Source organism: Pan troglodytes, chromosome 9 (assembly GCF_028858775.2).
Source record: "Pan troglodytes isolate AG18354 chromosome 9, NHGRI_mPanTro3-v2.0_pri, whole genome shotgun sequence".
Taxonomy (NCBI): domain Eukaryota; kingdom Metazoa; phylum Chordata; class Mammalia; order Primates; family Hominidae; genus Pan; species Pan troglodytes.
Window position 1 is genome coordinate 67,548,395 of NC_072407.2, and position 20,686 is coordinate 67,569,080.

Sequence of the window (20,686 nt, forward strand, 5' to 3'; positions counted from 1 at the left end):
GAGTGAGTGAGTGGATGAGTGAGCGAGTGAGTCGGTGAGTGAGTGAGTGGGTGGGTGGGTGAGTAGGTGGGTGGGTGAGTGGGTGGGTGAGTGAGCGCGTGGGTGGGTGAGTGAGTGGGTGGGTGAGTGAGTGGGTGGGTGAGTGAGTGGGTGAGTGAGTGGGTGAGCGAGTGAGTCAGTGAGTGAGTGGATGAGTGAGTGGGTGGGTGAGTGGATGGGTGAGTGGGTGGGTGGGTGAGTGAGTGGGTGGGTGGGTAGGTGAGTGAGTGGGTGAGTGGGTGGGTGAGTGAGTGGGTGGGTGAGTGGGTGGGTGAGTGAGTGGGTGGGTGGGTAAGTGAGTGAGTGGGTGGGTGGGCGAGTGAGTGAGTGGGTGGGTGAGTGAGTGGGCGAGCAAGCGAGTGGGTCATGGAGTGTGTGGAGAAGAAAAGCTGCCTCTCTTCTTGGCCTGCTTCCCTGCTGGCCAAGTTGAGGCTGTGTGCTCTGGCCCTGGACCCTCATGTGCAAACAGGGCAGATCACCCTGCCATCCTGTCCTTGGGCCCCTCTGTGGCATGGCAACCCTCTGGTCCACATAATGACTCCACCCTGGCTCCTGCTCCCACACCAGGGACTGGCCAAGGGCTCACCCGCTGTGAGTTCTGGTTCGAGGCCTCCCTCCAGCCACAGCAGTGCTCAGGTGACCTCTCCCCACCTGCCACACACCCCTCTGGGGCTTTGCAGAATCCCTGCCTTTCCTCGAGCCTGGACTAAATCTCCTCGCCAGCTTCCTTCTACACTATGTCCCTCTGTCTGTGACCAACCTCTTCCACGAAGCCTGGGTCCCAGCAGTTTCAAGTTTCTGTTTTGGAGGGGTGGCTTTCGCGGGGTACCCCATCTTCCCCGGGACTGCCTTGATAATCCCCTGCTCGGGTGAAAGGGGCAGGTGTGGGCTGCCCATTTGTTCCTTGGGGGATGCTGCTGCTGCCTCCCAAAACCCTAATGCCTGTGCCCATTCTCTGGACTCAGGCTGGGCCGCAAGGGCCCCCTGGTCTGGTCCTACCTGCAGCTGGCAGCTTCGGGGGCCGCCACAGCGTATTTCAGCTCCTTCAGTGCCTACTGCGTCTTCCGGTTCCTGATGGGCATGACCTTCTCTGGCATCATCCTCAACTCCCTCTCCCTGGGTGAGTCCAGCCGAGGAGAGGCCAGGAAGGGCGGGGGCTCCTGAAAGAGCAGGGCGGGGGCGGGGGGACAGGGGGGTGGCAACGTCGAGGGTCATCGGACATTTTTCTCATGTTGTTTTGTTGGGATTCTCATCCAGCAACCTCAACTCAAAGCCTCCCGCCAGAGTTCTGGACTTGGGGGACCTGGGCTCCCGGGTAGTGGTGGCCCTGCTGGCTGTGGGTGGGGAGTCCCTGGATGGCCTTTCCCAGATCTGGGCTTTAGTGTACTCATCTGTAAATTGAGAGGGTTAGGTTTATTTTATTTGTGAATTAGCCAACAATAACCACTTACTAAGCACCTATTGTCTCCAGGCTTAGTGTGGGGACACAGAGGCCACTGGGACACAGGAGAGGAGTGAGCCATGATGGTCCCCAGGGCAGCAGCCAGCCCTGAAATTGTATGACTCTACAAAGGCTGGTGATTCCTCAGCTTCACGGTGGAGACCTGGCTCCTGGATGCCAGCTTGGAGTGTTGCGCCCCCAAGTGATAAGTGGCAGGCTCAGTCCTCACTCTAGGCTGGTTCTGGGCAGCCCCTGGGTGGTCCTAGGAGAAAGCATCACGGGGCAGAAGGAAGCCCACCCAGGACACAGGCCTGCCACCTACCTATGCTTCATTTTAACTACTTAGCTTGCTCCTGGGGACACCACTGGGCACGGAAACTGCTGCCACCATCAGCTGTGCAAAGACAGGATGGATCTTTTATATCAGGGGTCAGGAAGAAATCTTGGGACCAGAGAACCAGGACGCACCAGGCCAGCACACCTGACCTCCCCTCCCTCTCCCAGCACACAGCGGGATCTCAGCCAATCCCAGCCTACACAGCTCACTCTGCAGGGTGGGCATCCAGCCATGGCTTGAAACAGGTGTCTGAGGTCCACCTCGTGCTGGAATGGGCTTTAACACCTACACAGACACATACAGACACACACAGACACATACAGACACACACACACACACGCATCAGAGACTGCCCAGCCTCTTAACACTTCCTGAGGCTGGAGAGGCCGGGCACTGTCTGGGGACATCTCCGCCTGTAAAGACGACTTTGTAGAGATTCCATCGAGTGCCCTGGAGCTCCCACCACAGGCCATGCCCTGCCTCGGGTCACACCGCACAAGTGTGGTGACCCTCCATACATATATGCCTCCCCTCATGTTTGTTCCTGCGCACACTGTTCTGTATCTTGATTCTTTCACTTAACCAAGCTGTCACTGGTCCACTGCCTGATAGAGAGCCTCCTAGTGCCAGGAGAGGCTCTAGAGGTTGCAGTGAACACAGCCCTGCTCCTTGGAGTCCATGTTCTAGCGAGGCGAGATATCACCAGCACGCATAACGAATCGTATAGTATGTTCGAAGACAGTAAGTGCTACAGAGGAAAACCAAAGCCTGGAAAGGGGTAAGAATGGCCGGGTTGGCCAGGCGCAGTGGCTCATGCCTGTAATCTCAGCACTTTGGGAGGCCAAGGCGGGCAGATCGCCTGAGGTCAGGAGTTTGAGACCAGCCTGGCCAACATGGTGAAACCCTGTCTCTACTACAAATACAATTAGCCCGAGCGTGGTGGCGGGCGCCTGTAATCCCAGCTACTCGGGAGGCTGAGGCAAGAGAATTGCTTGACCCGGGAGGTGGAGGTTGCTGTGAGCCGAGATCGCACCACTGCACTCCAGCCTGGGTGATGGAGTGAGATTCTGCCTCAACAAAACAAACAAACAAAAAATCCCACAAAGAATGGCCAGGTTGGAGGGGAGGGGTCTGCAGTTTTAATTAGCGTGGTTTGGGAAAGACTCACTGAAAAGGGGTCATTTTGAGCAAAACTGGAAGGAGTTGAGGGAATGAGCCCTGCAGGTTTCTGGGGTAGAACATTCCAGGCAGAGGGAACTGCCAGGCAGAGGCCCTGCAGGGGAAAGTGTGCCCAGGGTGAAGAGCAAGGAGGGCCCTGTGGCTGAAGCAGAGTTGGGAGGTGGGCGATAGGTGAGGTCGGGGAGGGCAGTTCTGCAGGACCCTGTGTCCAGCGTTCTAGGACTTCGGCTTTGTCTCTGAATGAGACAAGAGCCACCAGAGGATTTTGACCAGGGAGAGACCTGATCTGATTTAGGATTTGAGATCTGATAAGATCTATCTGGCTGCCATGTGACACCAGGACGGAAGCAGGGAGGCCGGTTAAGGGGCTGCTGCTGTCATCAAGCAAGAGACCAGGTTGAACTGGGCCACGGTGGCAGCAGCAGAGGCAGTGAGGAGAGCTTAGATTCTGGCTTAATTCTGAAGGATTTGCTGAAGGACTGGACGCACAGGCTTCTTGCCCATTGGGAAGAAGCTTCCTCATTAATTTGTTACAGCTGCCTCGTAAGGGTGTGTCATCATTACTTAACCAGTCCCCTACAGATGGACATTCAGGTTGTTCCAAGTTTTGCTATTTATAAAAATTAGTATTTTCTGTCTTTGCATGGGGTTGAGCACCTCTGCCCATTTTCCTTTTAGCTTGTTGGCTGTTTTCTAATTGATTTGTGAAAACTCTTTCAGTATTAGGGAAATTAGTCTTTCTTTCTTCTTTCTTTCTTTTTTTATTTTTTGAGACAGAGTCTTTAGCTCTGTCGCCCAGGCTGGAGTGTAGTGGTCCAATTCATTTCAGCTCACTGCAACCTTCGCCTCCCAGGTTCAAGCGATTCTCGTGCCTCAGCCACTCGAGTAGCTGGGATTACAGGCACACACCACCATGCCCGGCTAATTTTTGTATTTTTAGTAGAGACGGGGTTTCGCCATGTTGTCCAGGCTTGTCTCAAACACCTGACTCAAGTGATCCGCCCGCCTCAGCCTCCCAACGTGCTGGGATTACAGGAGTGAGCCCCCGCGCCCAGCCCAAAATTAGTCCTTTATCTGCTAGTTAGGTTACTATATTTTTACATTTTTTGTTGACGTTATGGCTTGACTTACGGTGTTTTGTTTTGTTTTATTCCAATGCGGACATTTTTTATTTTTACGACTCCAAGTTTGTCAACCTCCCCGTTTATTGCCTCTGGGTTTTGTGACTTTCTTGGAAAAGCCTTTCCCTACTCTAAGATTATAAAATAATCTACCATGATTTCTTCTGGCATTGTTGTGGTTTTATTGTTTATTGAGTTCTTTGATCCACTTAGAATTTATCTGGAGTGCAGTAGGGACACCTTTGCCTGTGTCTCAGAGGGTCTCTGGAATGAGTTTAAGCGGTCAGAATCATAAGGGGGGGTGTGGTGAATTAACCACATGGGTAGCTGAATGCCACTGAATGTCACTGTTTTCTCCCCAGTTGTGGAGTGGATGCCCACACGGGGCCGGACTGTGGCGGGTATCTTGCTGGGGTATTCCTTCACCCTGGGCCAGCTCATCCTGGCTGGGGTAGCCTACCTGATTCGCCCCTGGCGTTGCCTGCAGTTTGCCATCTCTGCTCCTTTCCTGATCTTTTTCCTCTATTCTTGGTATGTCCTGAACAGAGTGGGGTGGGGGAGGGTGCACCTGTGTGGCCGAGTCTTCACCTGGCCCTGTGAGAGGTTGGGGTGTGCAGTGACCGGGGCTTGCTAGACTTGACAGGGGACACAAAGGATGGCAGGCGTTCATGGAGGCTGCAAGCTCTCAAGTCCTCACGAATGGCTACTGGGACGCTCTGGTAAAATCCCTTGCATTAGTGTGGGGCCCTGGAACATCCCAAGAGCTTTTGCCTTCATCAACTCCTTCGCATCCCTCAACACTTCATAAGTACTCTAAGTGCTTATAAAGTTATAAGAATATAACTGGGGCATATATAAGAGGGTAATGAAGCACAGCCCAGAGAGGGCCCATGACTCACACAAGGCCACACAGCTGGGGTCAGAACCAGATTCAAAACCGGGTCTGGGATAGGTGTGGTGGCTCACATCTGTAATCCCAGCACTTTGGGAGGCTGAGGTGGGCAGATCACTTGAGGTCAGGAGTTCGAGACCAGCCTGGCCAACATGGTGAAACCCCATCTCTACAAAAAAAATAATTAAATAAATAAAATAAAATTAGCCAGGCATGGTGGTGGGTGCTTGTAATCCCAGCTACTTGGGAGGCTGAGGTAGGCAAATCACTTGAATCTGGGAGGCAGAAGTTGCAGTGAGCCGAGATTGCTCCACTGTGCTCCAGCCTGGGCGACAGAGTGAGACTTGGTCCAAAAAAAAAAAAAAGGCCGCGGGTCTGTTGAAATCCTAAGTCCTCTGTAGTTTTGTGGGTTTTTTTGTTGTTTTTTTTTTTTGTTTTGAGATGGAGTCTCCCTCTGTTACCCAGGCTGGAGTGCAGTGGCACGATCTCGGCTCTGCAACCTCCACCTCCCAGGTTCAAGCGATTCTCCTGTCTCAGCCTCCTCCTGAGTAGCTGTGATTACAGGCACACACCACCATGCCCGGCTAGTTGTTTTGTATTTTTAGTAGAGATGGGGTTTCATTATGTTGGCCAGGCTGGTCTCAAACTCCTGACCTCAGGTGATCCACCCTCCTGGGCCTCCCAAAGTGCTGGGATTACAGGCGTGAGCCACCGTGCCTGGCCAAGTCCTCTGTAGTCTTTAAATACTGTTCAGTGAGTCTCTGTATGATGTACCGCAAAAAAAGGGAAGCTGGCATGGCCCCCAGACTTCCTGATGCTACAGACAGGAGGACAGGTCATCTTTTTTGGGTCTGAAAGAAGGTGGACAAGGGGGTATTGGGTTTGGGGAATAGAATGAGCTCTACCCAGCCCCAGATCCTTCTTCCTCCTCTTGGTCCCAGGTGGCTTCCAGAGTCATCCCGCTGGCTCCTCCTGCATGGCAAGTCCCAGTTAGCTGTACAGAATCTGCAGAAGGTGGCTGCAATGAACGGCAGGAAGGAGGAAGGGGAAAGGCTGACCAAGGAGGTAAGCGAGCTGGGAGGAAGGAAGGGTGGGAACAGTCTTCAGTCTTGCTGGCAACCTCCAGTTGTACTAGAATTTAGCAACTTCCCAGGACTCACGTGCCATCCAGGTGTAGACATTGGGAATAAACAGGACAGGCAGAGTTCTCATGTGCGAAAGATGTTGTTTAGGTATTGAATGATTGTGTGATTTAGGATAAATAATTTAACTGCTTTGCTCATCAGTCAATCTACCTTTGTAATTAGGAAATAACCCTATTAACCTTGACATCCAGTTGAAATTTTAATAAAATAATAAACTAAAATTATTAAAATAGCAACCACACAGTAAAATTACTGGGGAATCAATAACAAAAGCACCATTATAAATACCATTTATTATAAGATAGTTACCATTTATTATCAATAAGCGTCATTTCTCAAGCCCCATGCCGGGCACTAGGCTGAGAGCTTTATGTATGTAATCTCATTTCATGTCTCATTTTTGACAAAGAGGAAATTGAAGTGGGGACAGGACGGGTAACTTGCCTGAGAACACACAGTAGGAAGTGGCAGAACCACTTGGAACCCCTGCTCTTATCTGACTCAATCTCCGAGTCTATACCAGGCATGGGGTGGGAGGCCCTCCAGAACCGCAGAACCTCAGTAGTGTTGGAGTTTGTGTTGGAGCTTCTCAACACCCTGGAAACAGCCCCTCAAGTGCCATCAGTCCTTGGACGGAGCGGAGACAAGGGCCAGCCACCTCACCAAAGACCTCAACCCCAGCTCTCCTCCACACAGACGAAGGGGTTCCCAGCAGGGATGTGGGGTCCGAGCTCCCTCGCTTTCCCTGAGCAGACTCTTCTTACCTAGGTGGTGAGCTCCTACATCCAAAGCGAGTTTGCAAGTGTCCGCACCTCCAACTCAATCTTGGACCTCTTCCGAACCCCGGCCATCCGCAAGGTCACATGCTGTCTCATGGTGATTTGGTAGGTGACAGGCTCATGCCCAAGACTTTCACCTGAGGCAGGGGCATGCTCTCTGCCCCCACTGAAAAACTCTGTTCTGAAATACTCTTAATGCAATGAGCAGGTGAGCCGTGTGAACTCAATCTCTTCCCACACCCTTTTTCCAGCACTCGGCCTCTGCTGGATGCTGAGATGTGGTGACAGATGAGATATCATGCTAACCCAGGAACCCCACTTCTGGGCAGTGGGTCTCACCTGGGTGGGAGGACTATTGGAATCACCAAGGCAGCTTTTCCAGAATGTAATTTGTCCCATCCTGATATGCCCTTTGGGCTGGCTCTCTAGTGGATTCTGGGAAGTGTCGCACTCTGGAAAAAACACTTCTGGATCCAGGAGGGGATAGACAGGAAAATCGTAATTTTCATGCAGTGAGACAAGTATCCTAACAGCATTTCTGCTAGCTGGGGCTGCTGACAGCTTCAGGCAGGAGATAGCATTTAGACTGGTTTTAAAAGATGGTTAATTGGCTGGGTGCGGTGGCTCACGCCTGTAATCCCAGCACTTTGGGAGGCCGAGGTGGGCGGATCACGAGGTCAGGAGATTGAGACCATCCTGGCTAACATGGTGAAACCCCGTCTTTACCAAAAATACAAAAAATTAGCCGGGCATGGTGGCAGGCACCTGTAGTCCCAGCTACTCGGGAGGCTGAGGCAGGAGAATGGCGTCAACCCAGGAGGCGGAGCTTGCAGTGAGCCGAGATCATGCCATTGCACTCCAGCCTGGGCGACAGAGCAAGACTCTGTCTCAAAAAAAAAAAAAAAAAAAAAAAAAAAAGATGGTTAATCAAGTTTGCAAGGTGGGCAGGAAGGAATACCTAACAGGTTCACAGGCATGAAGATGTGAAATGGACAAAAATACAAAGGCAGCCCATATGCAGTAGCACCACCAGCTGGAAGCTGACAAATCCTAAGGGGAAGGGCTGATAAAAAACAACCGTGTTGATTGCATTCCACTGGATTTCCTGCACATTTAAATAATTGGTATTGATACTTATGAAGCAGGGAGTGCAGGCAATGAATTACTATCTCCTTCCTTCCTTCCTTCCTCTCTCTCTTTCTTTCCTTCTCTCCTTCCTTCCCCCCTCCCCTCCCCTCCCCTCTCCTCTCCTTTCTTTCCACGGAGTCTCCCTCTGTCTTCAGGCTGGAGTGCAATGGTGCGATCTCGGCTCACTGCAACCTCTGCCTCCCGGGCTCAGGTGATTCTTCTGCTTCAGTCTCCCAAGTAGCTAGGACTACAGGCACACGCCACCAAACCCAGCTAATTTTTGTATTTTTAGTAGAGACGGGAAACTATCTGTTTTCTGTAGCAGACTGGGGAGTCTCTTTTAGTAGATATCAGCTGGGCTCTGAGGCCAGACTATCCAAGTGACCTGAGCAAGTCAGGGAGCCCAGCCTCCTGGGGCCTCTTTCCTACTTCTGTAAGGTCCTTGTGAGGATCCAGAGTTAAGACATGAGGCCAGCCTGGGTGACTCATGTGTGTAATCCCAGCACTACGGGAAGCAGAGGCGGGAGGATTGTTTGAGCCCAGGAGTTCCAGACCAGCCTGGTCAACATAGGGAGACGCCCACTAGCCGGGGGTGGAGGGGTATACCTGTGGTTCCAGCTACTTGGGACGCTGAGGTGGGAGAATTGCTTGAGCCCAGGAGTTTGAGGCTGCAGTGCCCTGTGATTGCACCACTGCACTCCAGCCTAGCTGACAGAGCAAGATCTCATCTCAAAAAAACAAAAACAAAAACCAGTTAAAGCACATAAAGCACTTAAACCACAGGTTGCCCCCTGGGAAGCTCTGGGGTATAGAGTCTTTCCTCCGGTTTGGATTTGGGGCTGTGACCCCTGTGTACTGGGAAGATGGGACGGCCCCCAACTCTGGGAGGCTGTGAGGCCTTCTGTCCCCAACAGCGTGGCAGGCAGCGCAGTTCCGGCTCTGGGGAGCAAGGGGGCTCTTGCGAACCAGAGTCCAGGAATGGGCGTCTTCCTGCGGTAGCCCCCGCCGGCCTGGGCTTGCCCTTCGTCCACCTTCCTCTTTCCGCGAGGGAGAAACAGATCCTGAGTTCAAAATTCCAGAGCTGAAAGTCCTCTCTTGGATCCTTCTGGAAACAGTAAGCAAAAGCCCGTTTTTGTTGAGAAAGTGACTCGGCAGCCATCCGGAGCTCTCTGCCTGCAGGTGGGGCCATTCTCCCGTGGAGCCGACCCGACCCGCTCAAAGCTGCCCCGGGAACCGCAGGTTTGGTTCGCGCACGCCGGGACTTACCAACCGCACCCGGAAAATCGGGGCCATGTCCAAATGTTTCGCTTCGCTGCCGGCAGGGAGCCGCGCCGGGCTCGCTTCTGGGATCAACTGCACAGTCCTGGCTTTGGGGAGCGGGAGGCGGTGAGCCTGCCCGCCCCCCCACCCCTTCCTCACCAGTGTGTCTGGGGTGAGGTGGGGATGGGGAGTCCTGGGGTTCGAAAAAGGATGGGGGAGGAGAAAGAGGAAGTGTTAGGAACTGGTGAACTTTCACAAACTTCCACAAACCCTATTGTAAATGCCTTCAATTAACTGGGATTTTTTTCTTTACTGGTTGATTGATTTGATTAAGACAAGGTCTTGCTCGGGCACCCAGGCTGCAGTGCAGTGGCACAATCATAGCTCACTGCGGCCTCGACCTCCCAGGCTCAAACGATCCTCCCACCTCAGCCTCTGTAGTAGCTAGGACTACAGGTGCCTGCCACCAAGCCCGGGCTAATTTTTAAAAATAGAGATGGGGTGGGGTCTTGCAATGTCGCCCAGGCTGGTCTAGAACTCCTGGACTGAAGCGATCCTCCCCCTTGGTCTCCCAAAGGGCTGGAATAACAGGGTTGAGCCACCTTGTGGTTTTTTTCTAAATTCTGAGAAGCATGCATACTCATAGTTAAAAACATTTTTTCCCCAAACAATCCAGAAACAGGCAGCGTAGTTCATTGGTTAAGAAGCAGGACTCGAACGTACTCCTTCGGTTTGAATCTCAGCTCTGCCACTTACTGGCTTTGTGATCCTTGACAAGTTACTTAACCGCTCTGTGCCTCAGTTTCTCCATTTGTAACATGGGCATCATAATAGAACCTACCACATAAGGCTGTTGTGAAAATTAGTCTGTAAAGCAGGTAGAACAGTGCCTGAATATGAGTTGTTTTCTGTTATCAGGTACATAAGTGCATGTCCCTCTCAACCTACTCTCCCTTCCACCTCTGAACATCTCCCATCTCCCATTTCTGTCAGGCATGAATTTGTATCCTTGCAGCTCTTAGTACATACATGACACCCACATACTTACACACACACACACACACACACACGTTCTTATAGAAATGGATTTAATAGGGGCTGGGTGCGGTGGCTCATGCCTGTAATCCCAGCACTTTGGGAGGCCGAGGTGGGCGGATCACTTGAGTCAGGAGTTCGAGACCAGCCTGTCCAACATGGTGAAACTCCATCTCTACTGAAAATATAAAAATTAGCCAGGTGTGGTGGCACGCACCTGTAGTCCCAACTACTCAGGAGGCTGAGGCAGGCGAATCACTTGAACCCAGGAGACAGAGGCTGCAGTGAGCCAAGATCTCGCCACTGTACTCCAGCCTGGGCAACAGAGCGAGACAGAGTGTCTCAAGAGAAAAAAAAAAAAAAAAGGATTAATACTCTACCTCTTCTGCTTTTGTTTTTTTAATAACTTAATCACAGCTGTAAAAACTTTTACAACATTACATGTAACCAGCTTCTGGCATGTGATAGCTTTGCAATAAATATTTGATGAGTGAATGAACCAATGAGTGAATGAATGAATTTTAGAATATTGTGAGCCACAGAATTATAAGATGAAAAGGAATCTTAGAGAATGTCTGGTCCATTCTCCCTGCCACTGCCAATCTCGCCTGAGTGGCAATGCTGGCTGGTCGTGGTCCAGTCTCTCTGGGAAGACTCCGTTTCTAGAGCTCACATTCTCAGGAGCCTTTCCCCCTTCTTTCCTCCTAGGTGAGCAGACACGTTAACAAGCAAAAGAACTGAATGTAAAACTGGTGGTTTTTGACTGAGTGTCCCTCAAATTTCTCAATGGCCACTTTATTTTTTGTGAATGTTATAGTCTTATATTGCTTATAACAAATCACCATAATTTAGTGGCTTAAAATAACACCCATTTATGAGCTTACAATTCTGCAGGCCAGAAGTGCCAGCTGGGTTCTCTGCTCAGGCTCTTAGGAGGCTGAAACGAAGCCTCCTTTCTGGAGGCTCTGGGGAAGAATTCACAGCCAAGTTCATTTCAATTGTTGGTTCCATTTAACTGCTTGCAGCTGTAGGATTTATGTCTCCATTTCCTCACAGGCTGTTCATAAAAGCCACCTACATTCCTGGCTAAGTGGCCTCCTCCACCTCAAAGGAATATCTTCCTCATATCAAATCTCTCCCATGCTTTGAATCTCCAACTCCCAGTCTTTGACCTCTAGACCCAGATTTAAATCTCATGTTATTAGATCAGGCCCTCCCAGAAAAATCTCTGTTTTAAAGTTAAGTGATTTGGGACCTTAATTACATCTGCAAAATCCTTTCACAACACCTAGATTAGTGTTTGAATAACTGGGAGAAGGTTTGTGTACACCCGGGCCAGGAATTTGATGGACCATCTTGGAGTTCTTCTTCCCACATACAGGTTTATTTGTTTTTTTGTTTTTGTTTTTGTTTTTGTTTTTTCAAGGCAGAGTCTCGCTCTGTCACCCAGGCTGGAGTGCAGTAGTGCCATCTCAGCTCACCGCAACCTCTGTCTCCTGTGTTCAAGCAATTCTCCTGCCTCAGCCTCCTGAGTAGCTGGGACTACAGGTATGTGCCACCATGCCCAGCTAGTTTTTGTATTTTTAGTAGAGACGGGTTTTCTCTATGTGGGCCAGGCTGGTCTTGAACTCCTGACCTGAAGGGATCTGTCTGCCTCAGCCTTCCAAAATGCTGGGATTACAGGCATGAGCCACCGCACGTGGCCCACATTTACTTTTTATTGAAGTATAACACACATGCAAAAATGCACAAGGCTCAGCTTGACAAATTCTCACAAACTGTACACACCCATTAATCAACGCACTGGTCAAGAAACAGAACATGATCAGCCTCCAGAAACCCCGTCCCCCCATGTCTTCTTCAGTCATTACCCTCCCCTATGGGAATCACTATCCTTTTTTCTAATGCCACAGATTACATTAGCCTGTTTTTGGGCTTTATATAACTTGAGCTACATAGTTTTTGTAATTTATACCGTTTGTGAGATGCACTCATGTTGTCATATGTAATTTAGTTCGTTCTTTCTTCGTGTATAACAATCCATGGTACGAATATACTACTTGTGGTAGACAGAATAATGACCCCCAAAGATGTTTGAATCTTTATAGCTTTTCTGTAAATATATATTTATTACAAAATAAAAATTATTTTTAAAAAGCAAGGTATGCAGTAGAATAAGATACTTGCAGAAACCAATATCCAACAAAAAACCATATCCAGAAAATATATCTACGTCTATATATAATGTATATATATTACTAGAAATCAATAAGTAACATTCGTCCCCATCCTAATCCCTGGAATCTATAAATATGTTACCTTCTATGGCAAAAGGGACTTTGCAGATGTAACTAAGGATCTTGAAGGAGGATTACCCTGGATCATCTGAGTGGGCCCAGTACAATCACAAGGGTCCCTACAAGTGGAAGAAGAAGGTCAGAGTGAGAGAGAGACCTTTGGAGATGCTGTGTGCTGCTGGCTTTGAAGACAGAGGAAGGAGCCACAAGTCAAGGAATGCAGGCAGCCTCTAGAAGCTGGCAAAGGCAAGCAAACAGATTCTCCCATGGAGTCTTCAGAAGGAACACAGCCCTGCCCACACTCTGACATTAGCTCAGTAACACACGTTAGGCTTCTTACTTCCAGAAGTGTAAGATAATACATTTGTGTTGTTCTATGGCACTAAATTTGTGGTAATCTGTTACAGCAGCAATTGGAAACTAATACAGAAACTTTACCAATTTTTTTTTTTCTGAGATGGAGTCTCGCCCTGTTGCCCAGGCTGGAGTGCAGTGGCATGATCTCAGCTCACTGCAACCTCCTCCGCCTCCTGGGTTCAAGCAATTCTCTGCCTCAGCCTCCCGAGTAGCTGGGACTACAGGCGCGTGCCACCACGCCTGGCTAATTTTTTGTATTTTTAGTAGAGACAGGATGGTCTCAATCTCCTGACCTTGTGATCCGCAGATCTCGGCCTCCTAAAGTGCTGGGATTACAGTCGTGAGCCACCGCGCCCAGTCTACCTATTTTATTGCTGAAGAACATTGGGCTCTTCCCAGGTTGGGCTGTTACAAATACTGCTGCTATAAATATTCTTGTACATTTCTCTTGGTGAAAAAACACACTTGTCTGTCCTTCCTTCCTTCCTTCCATCCTTCCTTCCTTCCTTCCTTTCCTTCCTTCCTTTCCTTCCTTCCTTTCTTTCTTTCTTTCTCTCTTTCTTTCTTTCCTTAAATATGGAGACAGGATCTCACTATGTTGCCCAGGCTGGTCTCAAATTCCTAAGCTCAAGCAATCCTCCCACTTCAGCCTCCCAAAGTGCTGGGATTACAGATGTCAGCCACTGCACTGGGCCCACGCTTGCATTTCTGTCAGATACATACCTAGGATTGGAACTGCTGGATCATAAAGTATGGGTGTGGTTCTCTGTAATAGAAGCAAGCAGTTTTCCAAAGTGGTTATACCAATTCACACCCTCATTAGAAGCATATGAGTTCAACTTGTTCCACATCCCTAGTAACACTTGGTATTGTCTGTAATGTAATTTTAGCCATTATAGTGAGTGTGTAGTGATACTGTACTGTGATTTCCAATTTGCACTTCTCTGATGTCTAAGGAATGTAAAAATATTTGCATGAACTTATTGGTATTTTGGATGGCTTTTTTTAATGAAATGCTTATCCAAGACTTCTGCCAATGTTTCTACAGGGTTATCTTTTTTCTTATCGCCTTACATAAGAATTTTTTTTTTCTTGGCCAGGCGCAGTGGCTCATGCCTGTAATCCCAGCACTTTGGGAGGCTGAGATGGGCAGATAACTTGAGGTCAGGAGTTTGAGACCAGCCTGGTCGATGCAGTAAAACCCCATCTCTACTAAAAATACAAAATTAGCTGGGCGTGGTGGTGTGCGCCTGTAATCCCGGCAACTTGGAAAGCTGAGACAGGAGAATTGCTTGAACCTGGGAGGCAGAGGTTGCAGTGAGCTGAGATCGCGCCACTGCACTCCAGCCTGGGCAAAAAGAGTGAGACTCCTTCTCAAAAATATATATATACATTTTATATATATATACACACATTATATATATACATTATATATATACACACACACATATAAACATGTATATATTTTTTCTGGATAAAATTTATTTTCTGGATATTGGTTTTCTTAAATATATTCTGTTAGCTTACCTTCATAAAATTTTGGAATAAATGTATATTTATTCTTCTATAAATGTATAATTATAGAAAAGTTGCAAAGATAGTACAGAGAGTTCCTGTATCCACTTCACCCAGTTTCCCCTCATATTATCATCTTAAATTACATTAGTACATTTGTCAAAAGTAATAATTTAAGATTGGTAATTTACTATTAACTAAACTAGAGATTTATTTGGATTTCACCAGCTGGTATATCCCATTACATTTAGTTATTATGTCTTCTTGGTCTCCTTTGATCTGTGACTGTTTCTTAGTCTTTCCTTATTTGTCATGACCTTGACAGTTTTGAAAAGTATTGGTCAGGTATTTTGTAGAATGTCCCTCAATTTGAATTTTTTTTTTCTTTTTTACCCACGTTGGAGTGCAATGGCATGATCTTGGCTCACTGCAACCTCCGTGTCCCGGGTTCAAGGGATTCTCCTGCCTCAGCCTCCCAAGTAGCTGGGATTACAGGCATATGCCACCACACCTGGCTAATTTTTGCATTTTTAGTAGAGATGGGGTTTCACCATGTTGGTCAGGCTGGTTTTGAACTCCTGACCTCAGGTGATCCACTGGCCTGGCCTCCCAAAGTTCTGGGATTACAGGCATGAGCCACTGCACCTGGCCTCAATTTGGATTTGTCTGATGGTTCTCTCATGACTAAACTGGGATTGTGGATTTGGGAAAGGAGAACCATGGAGGTGATATGACCTTCTCATCATATCATATATCATATCATATCATATGAGGGCATATGTGATGTCAACATGACTGATTACTGGTGATTTTGAAGTTAATCCCTTGGTTAAGGTAGTGTCTACCAGGTTTCTCCACTGTAAAGTTAATAAATGTTCTCTTTCCATATTCTTGTTTTACTTTTCAATTTTAACCTATTTATTTATTTTGAGACCAGGTTATGAGACTGGCGAATTTTTGTACTTTTGGTAGAAATGGGGTTTCACCATGTTGCCAAGGCTAGTCTTGAACTCCTGGGCTGAAGCAATCCACCCACCTCAGCCTCCCAAAGTGCTGGGATTAAAAGTATGAGCCACCATGAGCAGCCTCTTTCCATATACTATTATTTGAAAGTGAGTCCAGTCCACACTCAAGGGGAGGGAAACTAAGTTTCATCTCCTGAAGGAATGGATTTTTTTTGTTTGTTTGTTTGTTTTGTTTTGTTTTGTTTTGTTTGAGATGGAGTCTCCCTCTATTGCCCAGGCTGGAGTGCAGTGGCGCGATCTCGGCTCGCTGCAACCTCCGCCTCCCAGGTTCAAGCAATTCTCTGCCTCAGCCTCCTGAGTAGCTGAGATTACAGGCGCCTGGCTAATTTTTGTATTTTTAGTAGAGACGGGGTTTCACCAACTTGGCCAGGCTGGTCTTGAACTCCTGACCTCATGATCCACCCGCCTTGGCCTCCCAAAGTGCTTCGATTACAGGCATGAGTCACCGCGCCCAGCCTAGGAGTGGAGTATTTACACACATTGTTTGGAGTTCTTCTCTAAGAAAGACTTATTTATGAAATCATTTATTTATATAGGCTCATGTGTAACCATGTAGTTTATACTTTGGGTTATAATTCAACAATGTTTTTCCTTTATTTAGTAGATACTACATTCTTTACCTTATTTCCCAAATTGCTCCAGCTTTGGCCATTGGGAGCTCTTCCACATTGGCTCCTGTGTCCTTTGACCTTCCTCCATCTTCTTCTCTTTTTATTTTTTAGCACTGCCTTAATTTCGGCGCTGAGGTGGGTACTGCAGAGAAAAGCAAACACTCCAGAACCCATGCATTGGATCCAGGAGTGGGTGGTGGAAAGGGATGTGGAGGGAGGTGTCTGAGCTCTAATACTAAAGACAGAGACTTAGGAGACCGGGAAGGGATGTTTATGGAAAGTCAGGGAATTTTACCTCCCCGAGGAGAGGAATCCTGTGTCATCCACCTTTGTGTCCCCTCCCCTGGGCTCACAACAGTGAACCATGGGGTGAACAAGGACCATTCCACTGCCTCTTCCAGGTTCTCCAACTCTGTGGCTTACTATGGCCTGGCCATGGACCTGCAGAAGTTTGGGCTCAGCCTATACCTGGTGCAGGCCCTGTTTGGAATCATCGACATCCCGGCCATGCTGGTGGCCACCGCCACCATGATTTACGTGGGCCGCCGGGCCACGGTGGCCTCCTTCCTCATCCTGGCCGGGCTCATGGTGATCGCCAACATGTTTGTGCCAGAAGGTGAGTCACCCACTTCTGCCCTTGCTGCACACCAAGAACTGGGAGCCTCTGGGGTCTGGTAGACAACAAATTTCACATGGCAGCAAGGCTGAAGGGTATGTCTCCAGATCTGAAAAGAAAGCAACTGTTAGGCTGGGCACGGTGGCTCACGCCTGTAATCCCAGCACTTTGGGAGGCCAAGGCGGGCAAATCACCTGAGGTTAGGAGTTCGAGACCAGCCTGGCCAACATGGTGAAACCCCATCTCTACAGAAAATACAAAAAAATTAGCTGGGCATGGTGGTGTGCACCTGTAATCCCAGCTACTTGGGAGGCTGAGGCAGAAGAATCACTTGAACCCAGGAGACGGAGGCTGCAGTGAGCCAAGATTGTGCCACTGTACTCCAGCCTGGGAGACAGAGTGAGACTCAAAGAAAAAAAAAAAAAAGAAAAAGAAAGCGACTGTTGATTACTAGAGTTTGTATTAAGCACTTAGTGCCCAGTGGCAATTAGTGGCAGGTGGAGGTCTTGAGCCTTGGCCCTCAGAGCTTCTACTGTGTGGCCAGGGAGGTTAGACAGGTGCACCTAAGCAGCTGGAGAGCACAGGGGCTGGCTCGGTGTGGCCAGCAGTGTGTGTGGCCCCCCGAAATCTGAGCAGGCAGCATGTCCAAGGGTTGAGAAGTTAGGATTCAAACCTCAGCTGGACTGGCCCTGGAACAGTGGTTTGCAAACCTGACTAAAATGACCTTCTCCTGGAGCGCTTTGAAAACTCCCAGGGCCCAGGTGCTCCATGCCAGTGCCCTGGGAATCTCAAGGAGTGGAACTCAACCCTCAGTATTTTACAAACTGTCCAGTGAGTCCAGCAAGACGCCAGGGTTGAATAGCAGCGACATAGAGCATGGGCCAAACCATGTGCCCATTGTGACTGCAGCCTTGGCCGTGGGCAGGTTGTCCAACTTCTCTGTGCCTTAGTTCTTCACCTGTAAAATGGATAAATGTTATTACTGGTGTCTTGACCTATTTCATTCCAATCTTTTTTCCTATTTATAGATTTGTATTCAGCATAGTTGAGATATTTTATATGTTTATACATACAAAAATATAAATAGGATACATACATATATATGTATATATGTGCATGTGTACATATATATATATATAGTGCCCTTATTTCATTATATGTTGAAACATACACATTCTTTTCCATGTTAGCACAAATGTTTCATGGACCTGATTTTTTTTTTTTTTGAGATGAAGTCTCATTTGTCGCCCAGGCTGGAGTGCTGTGGTGCTCACTGCAACCTCTGCCTCCTAGGTTCAAGTGATTCCCCTGCCTTAGCCTGCAGAGTAGCTGGGATTAGAGATGCGTGCCATCATGCCCGGCTAATTTTTGTATTTTTAGTACAGACGGGGTTTCATCATTTTGGCCAGGGTGGTCTCAAACTCGTGACCTCAAGTGATCTGCTCACCTTGGCCTCCTAAAGTGCTGGGATTACAGGCATGAGCCACTGTGCCTGGCCTCATGGACCTGATTTTTTATTACTATGTGATCTTTCCCTCCTTCCCTCCCTCCCTCCCTCCCTCCCTCCTTCCCTTCCTCCCTTCTGCCTTTCCTCCCTCCCTCCTTTTCTTCCTTCCTTTCTTTTTCTTTCTTTTCTTTCTTTTTTAAGACAGAGTCTCACTCTGTGGCTCAGGCTGGAGTACAGTGGCACAATCATGGCTCACTGCAGCCTCGACCTCCCAGGCTCAAGCAATCCTCCCACCTTAGCCTCCTGAGTAGCTGGGACTACCGGTGCATTCCACCACACCTGGCTAATTTTTTGTATTTTTTGTGTAGACACAGGGTTTTGCCATGTTGCCTAGTCTGGTCTCAAACTCCTGGGCTCAAGCGATCTGCCTGCCTTGGTCTCCCAAAGTGCTGGGGTTATAGACAAGAGCCACTGCACCCAGCCTAGATAATATTTCATCTAGATTGATGTTTCTAACTCTGGCCTCACAATAGAATCTCTTGGGGACCTTTAAAAAATACCCAAATTTGAGCCCATCCCCAGTAGGTCTTGCTAGAGTGGATATTGAGTAAGACCCAGGTGTGAGTGTTTTATAAAATCTCCCCACCTGATTCCAATGTGCAGCCAGTGCTGCCACCCAGCCAGAGAAGGCACCATCATTTCCTTGACTGCTGTCCTAATGTTGGATGTTTGAATAGGGGTTTTGCTACTTATAAACAACAGCGGGAGAAGCATATTGAAAATGAGGACAATGGGCCGGGCGCGGTGGCTCATGCCTGTAATCTCAGTACTTTGGGAAGCCAAGGCAGGTGGATCACCTGAGGTCAGGAGTTCGAGACCAGCCTGGACAACATGGTGAAACCCTGTCTCTACTAAAAATACAAAAATTAGCTGGGCGCGGTGGTGCACACCTATAATCCCAGCTACTCAGGAGGCTGAGGCAGGAGAATTGCTTGAACCTAGGAGGCAGAGATTGCAGTGAACCAAGATTGTGCCACTGCACTCCAGCCTCAGTGACAGAGAGACTCTGTCTCAAAAAAAAAAAAAGAAAGAAAGAAAATGAAGGCAATGGCAAACATTTAATGGGCACTTTGCACCCCTGGCATTGTGTCCAGCTTACGCCAACCCCGTGAAGCAGGTGCTGCTATTTTCCTCATTTTACAGATGAGGACAGGGAGGTGCAGAGTGGGTAAGAAACACTGACCTAGGTCAGCCAGTGGGGTGAGAGCTGCGATTTGAACCCAGGCCTGACTCTAAAGCACCTGCCTACCCAGCAGGACTTGGTGACAGATGCAAATAAAGGAGCAAGGAGGGAGAAGTCAGAGAAGGGCAGTCAGGGGACTCCTGGGTCCTAGGAACAGTTGGGAAGGGGAGGTGGTAGAAATCCTGGTTCTCCTCTGGGTTCTGAGTGGGCTCTGCCTCTTCCCCCACCTCGCCCTATCCCCTCCTGAGGCTCCACCCCTCTCCACTACACCCTGGGCCTCCCTCTCCTCCCCTCCTCCTCAGCTGCACCCTACTCCCCTGTCTAGGCATGCAGATCCTGCGCACAGCCCAGGCAGCGCTGGGCAAAGGCTGCCTGGCCAGCTCCTTCATCTGTGTGTACCTGTTTACCGGCGAGCTGTACCCCACGGAGATCAGGTGGGTGCATGGGGGGAGATGCTGCAGGTTGAGACCTGTTGGGCTCACCGAGGCAGGACCCCTGGTCCCTCCTGCCCTGTCCTCTGACACTCAGGGCGTGGCCCTCTTGGGCCCCTAGGGGTGCAGGTTGCTGCACTGACCCATCCACATCCACACACCTCCCACAGGCAGATGGGGATGGGCTTTGCCTCTGTCCACGCCCGCCTCGGGGGCCTGGCGGCGCCCCTGGTTACCACACTTGGGGAATACAGCACCATCCTGCCAACCGTGAGCTTTGGGGCCACCGCAATCCTGGCTGGGCTGGCCGTCTGCTTCCTGACCGAGACTCGCAACATGCCCCTGGTGGAGACCATCGCAGCCATGGAGAGGAGGTGAGGGGCCTCCAGCACCAAGAGGCCGAAAGTTACAGGAAATAACTGGGGGCAAATGGGGTGCCCTCCCCACTCCTGCGTATTGGAAACGTCCTGGCCGGATGCACCAGAGCTGTGAGATGCCTCCCCTACCTCCATCTACACTGGCTTAGCTTTCCCCAAGAACAGACCCAATCACGAAGGTAGAAAAGAATAAACCGTGAACCAGGAAACACGTGGGTTGGAAGTGAGACGTGGCAGAGAAGTGGGGAGAGGAGAGCGGGGGAAAGTGAAGCAAAGACAGCCTCCCATGGTTGCTGTGCAGGCTTCAAATTTGGTTCTGGGCTTCCTCACAACAGAAAGGGAGACCCCATTCATGGCTGCTCTTGGAAAGGAAAACGAATACCAGTCCCTCAGGAGAGTGAAGCTTTCCTT

General features: G+C 49.2%; 1 protein-coding gene and 1 pseudogene across 3 annotated transcripts in view; one reads left to right on the forward strand and one right to left on the reverse strand.

Moving 5' to 3' along the window:
* LOC745011 (solute carrier family 22 member 20) overlaps nucleotides 1-20,686 on the forward strand; it is a 28,465-nt gene that overhangs the window by 4,166 nt on the left and 3,613 nt on the right. The window contains exons 3-9 of one of the 3 annotated variants that reach the window (XR_010147236.1): nucleotides 1,005-1,159; nucleotides 4,480-4,648; nucleotides 5,951-6,074; nucleotides 6,923-7,038; nucleotides 16,563-16,777; nucleotides 19,793-19,901; nucleotides 20,073-20,272. Coding sequence is in view for 2 of the 3 variants with exons in the window: in XM_024347254.3 (XP_024203022.1) it covers nucleotides 1,005-1,159; nucleotides 4,480-4,648; nucleotides 5,951-6,074; nucleotides 6,923-7,038; nucleotides 16,563-16,777; nucleotides 19,793-19,901; nucleotides 20,069-20,272 (1,092 nt within the window). In the remaining variant the exon portion in view is untranslated. Of the gene's footprint in view, nucleotides 1-1,004; nucleotides 1,160-4,479; nucleotides 4,649-5,950; nucleotides 6,075-6,922; nucleotides 7,039-16,562; nucleotides 16,778-19,792; nucleotides 19,902-20,068; nucleotides 20,273-20,686 lie in introns of all 3 variants that reach the window. The other 2 variants (XM_024347254.3, XM_063783062.1) reach the window with 2 other exon arrangements.
* LOC134807307 (uncharacterized) lies at nucleotides 8,670-10,305 on the reverse strand (annotated as a pseudogene).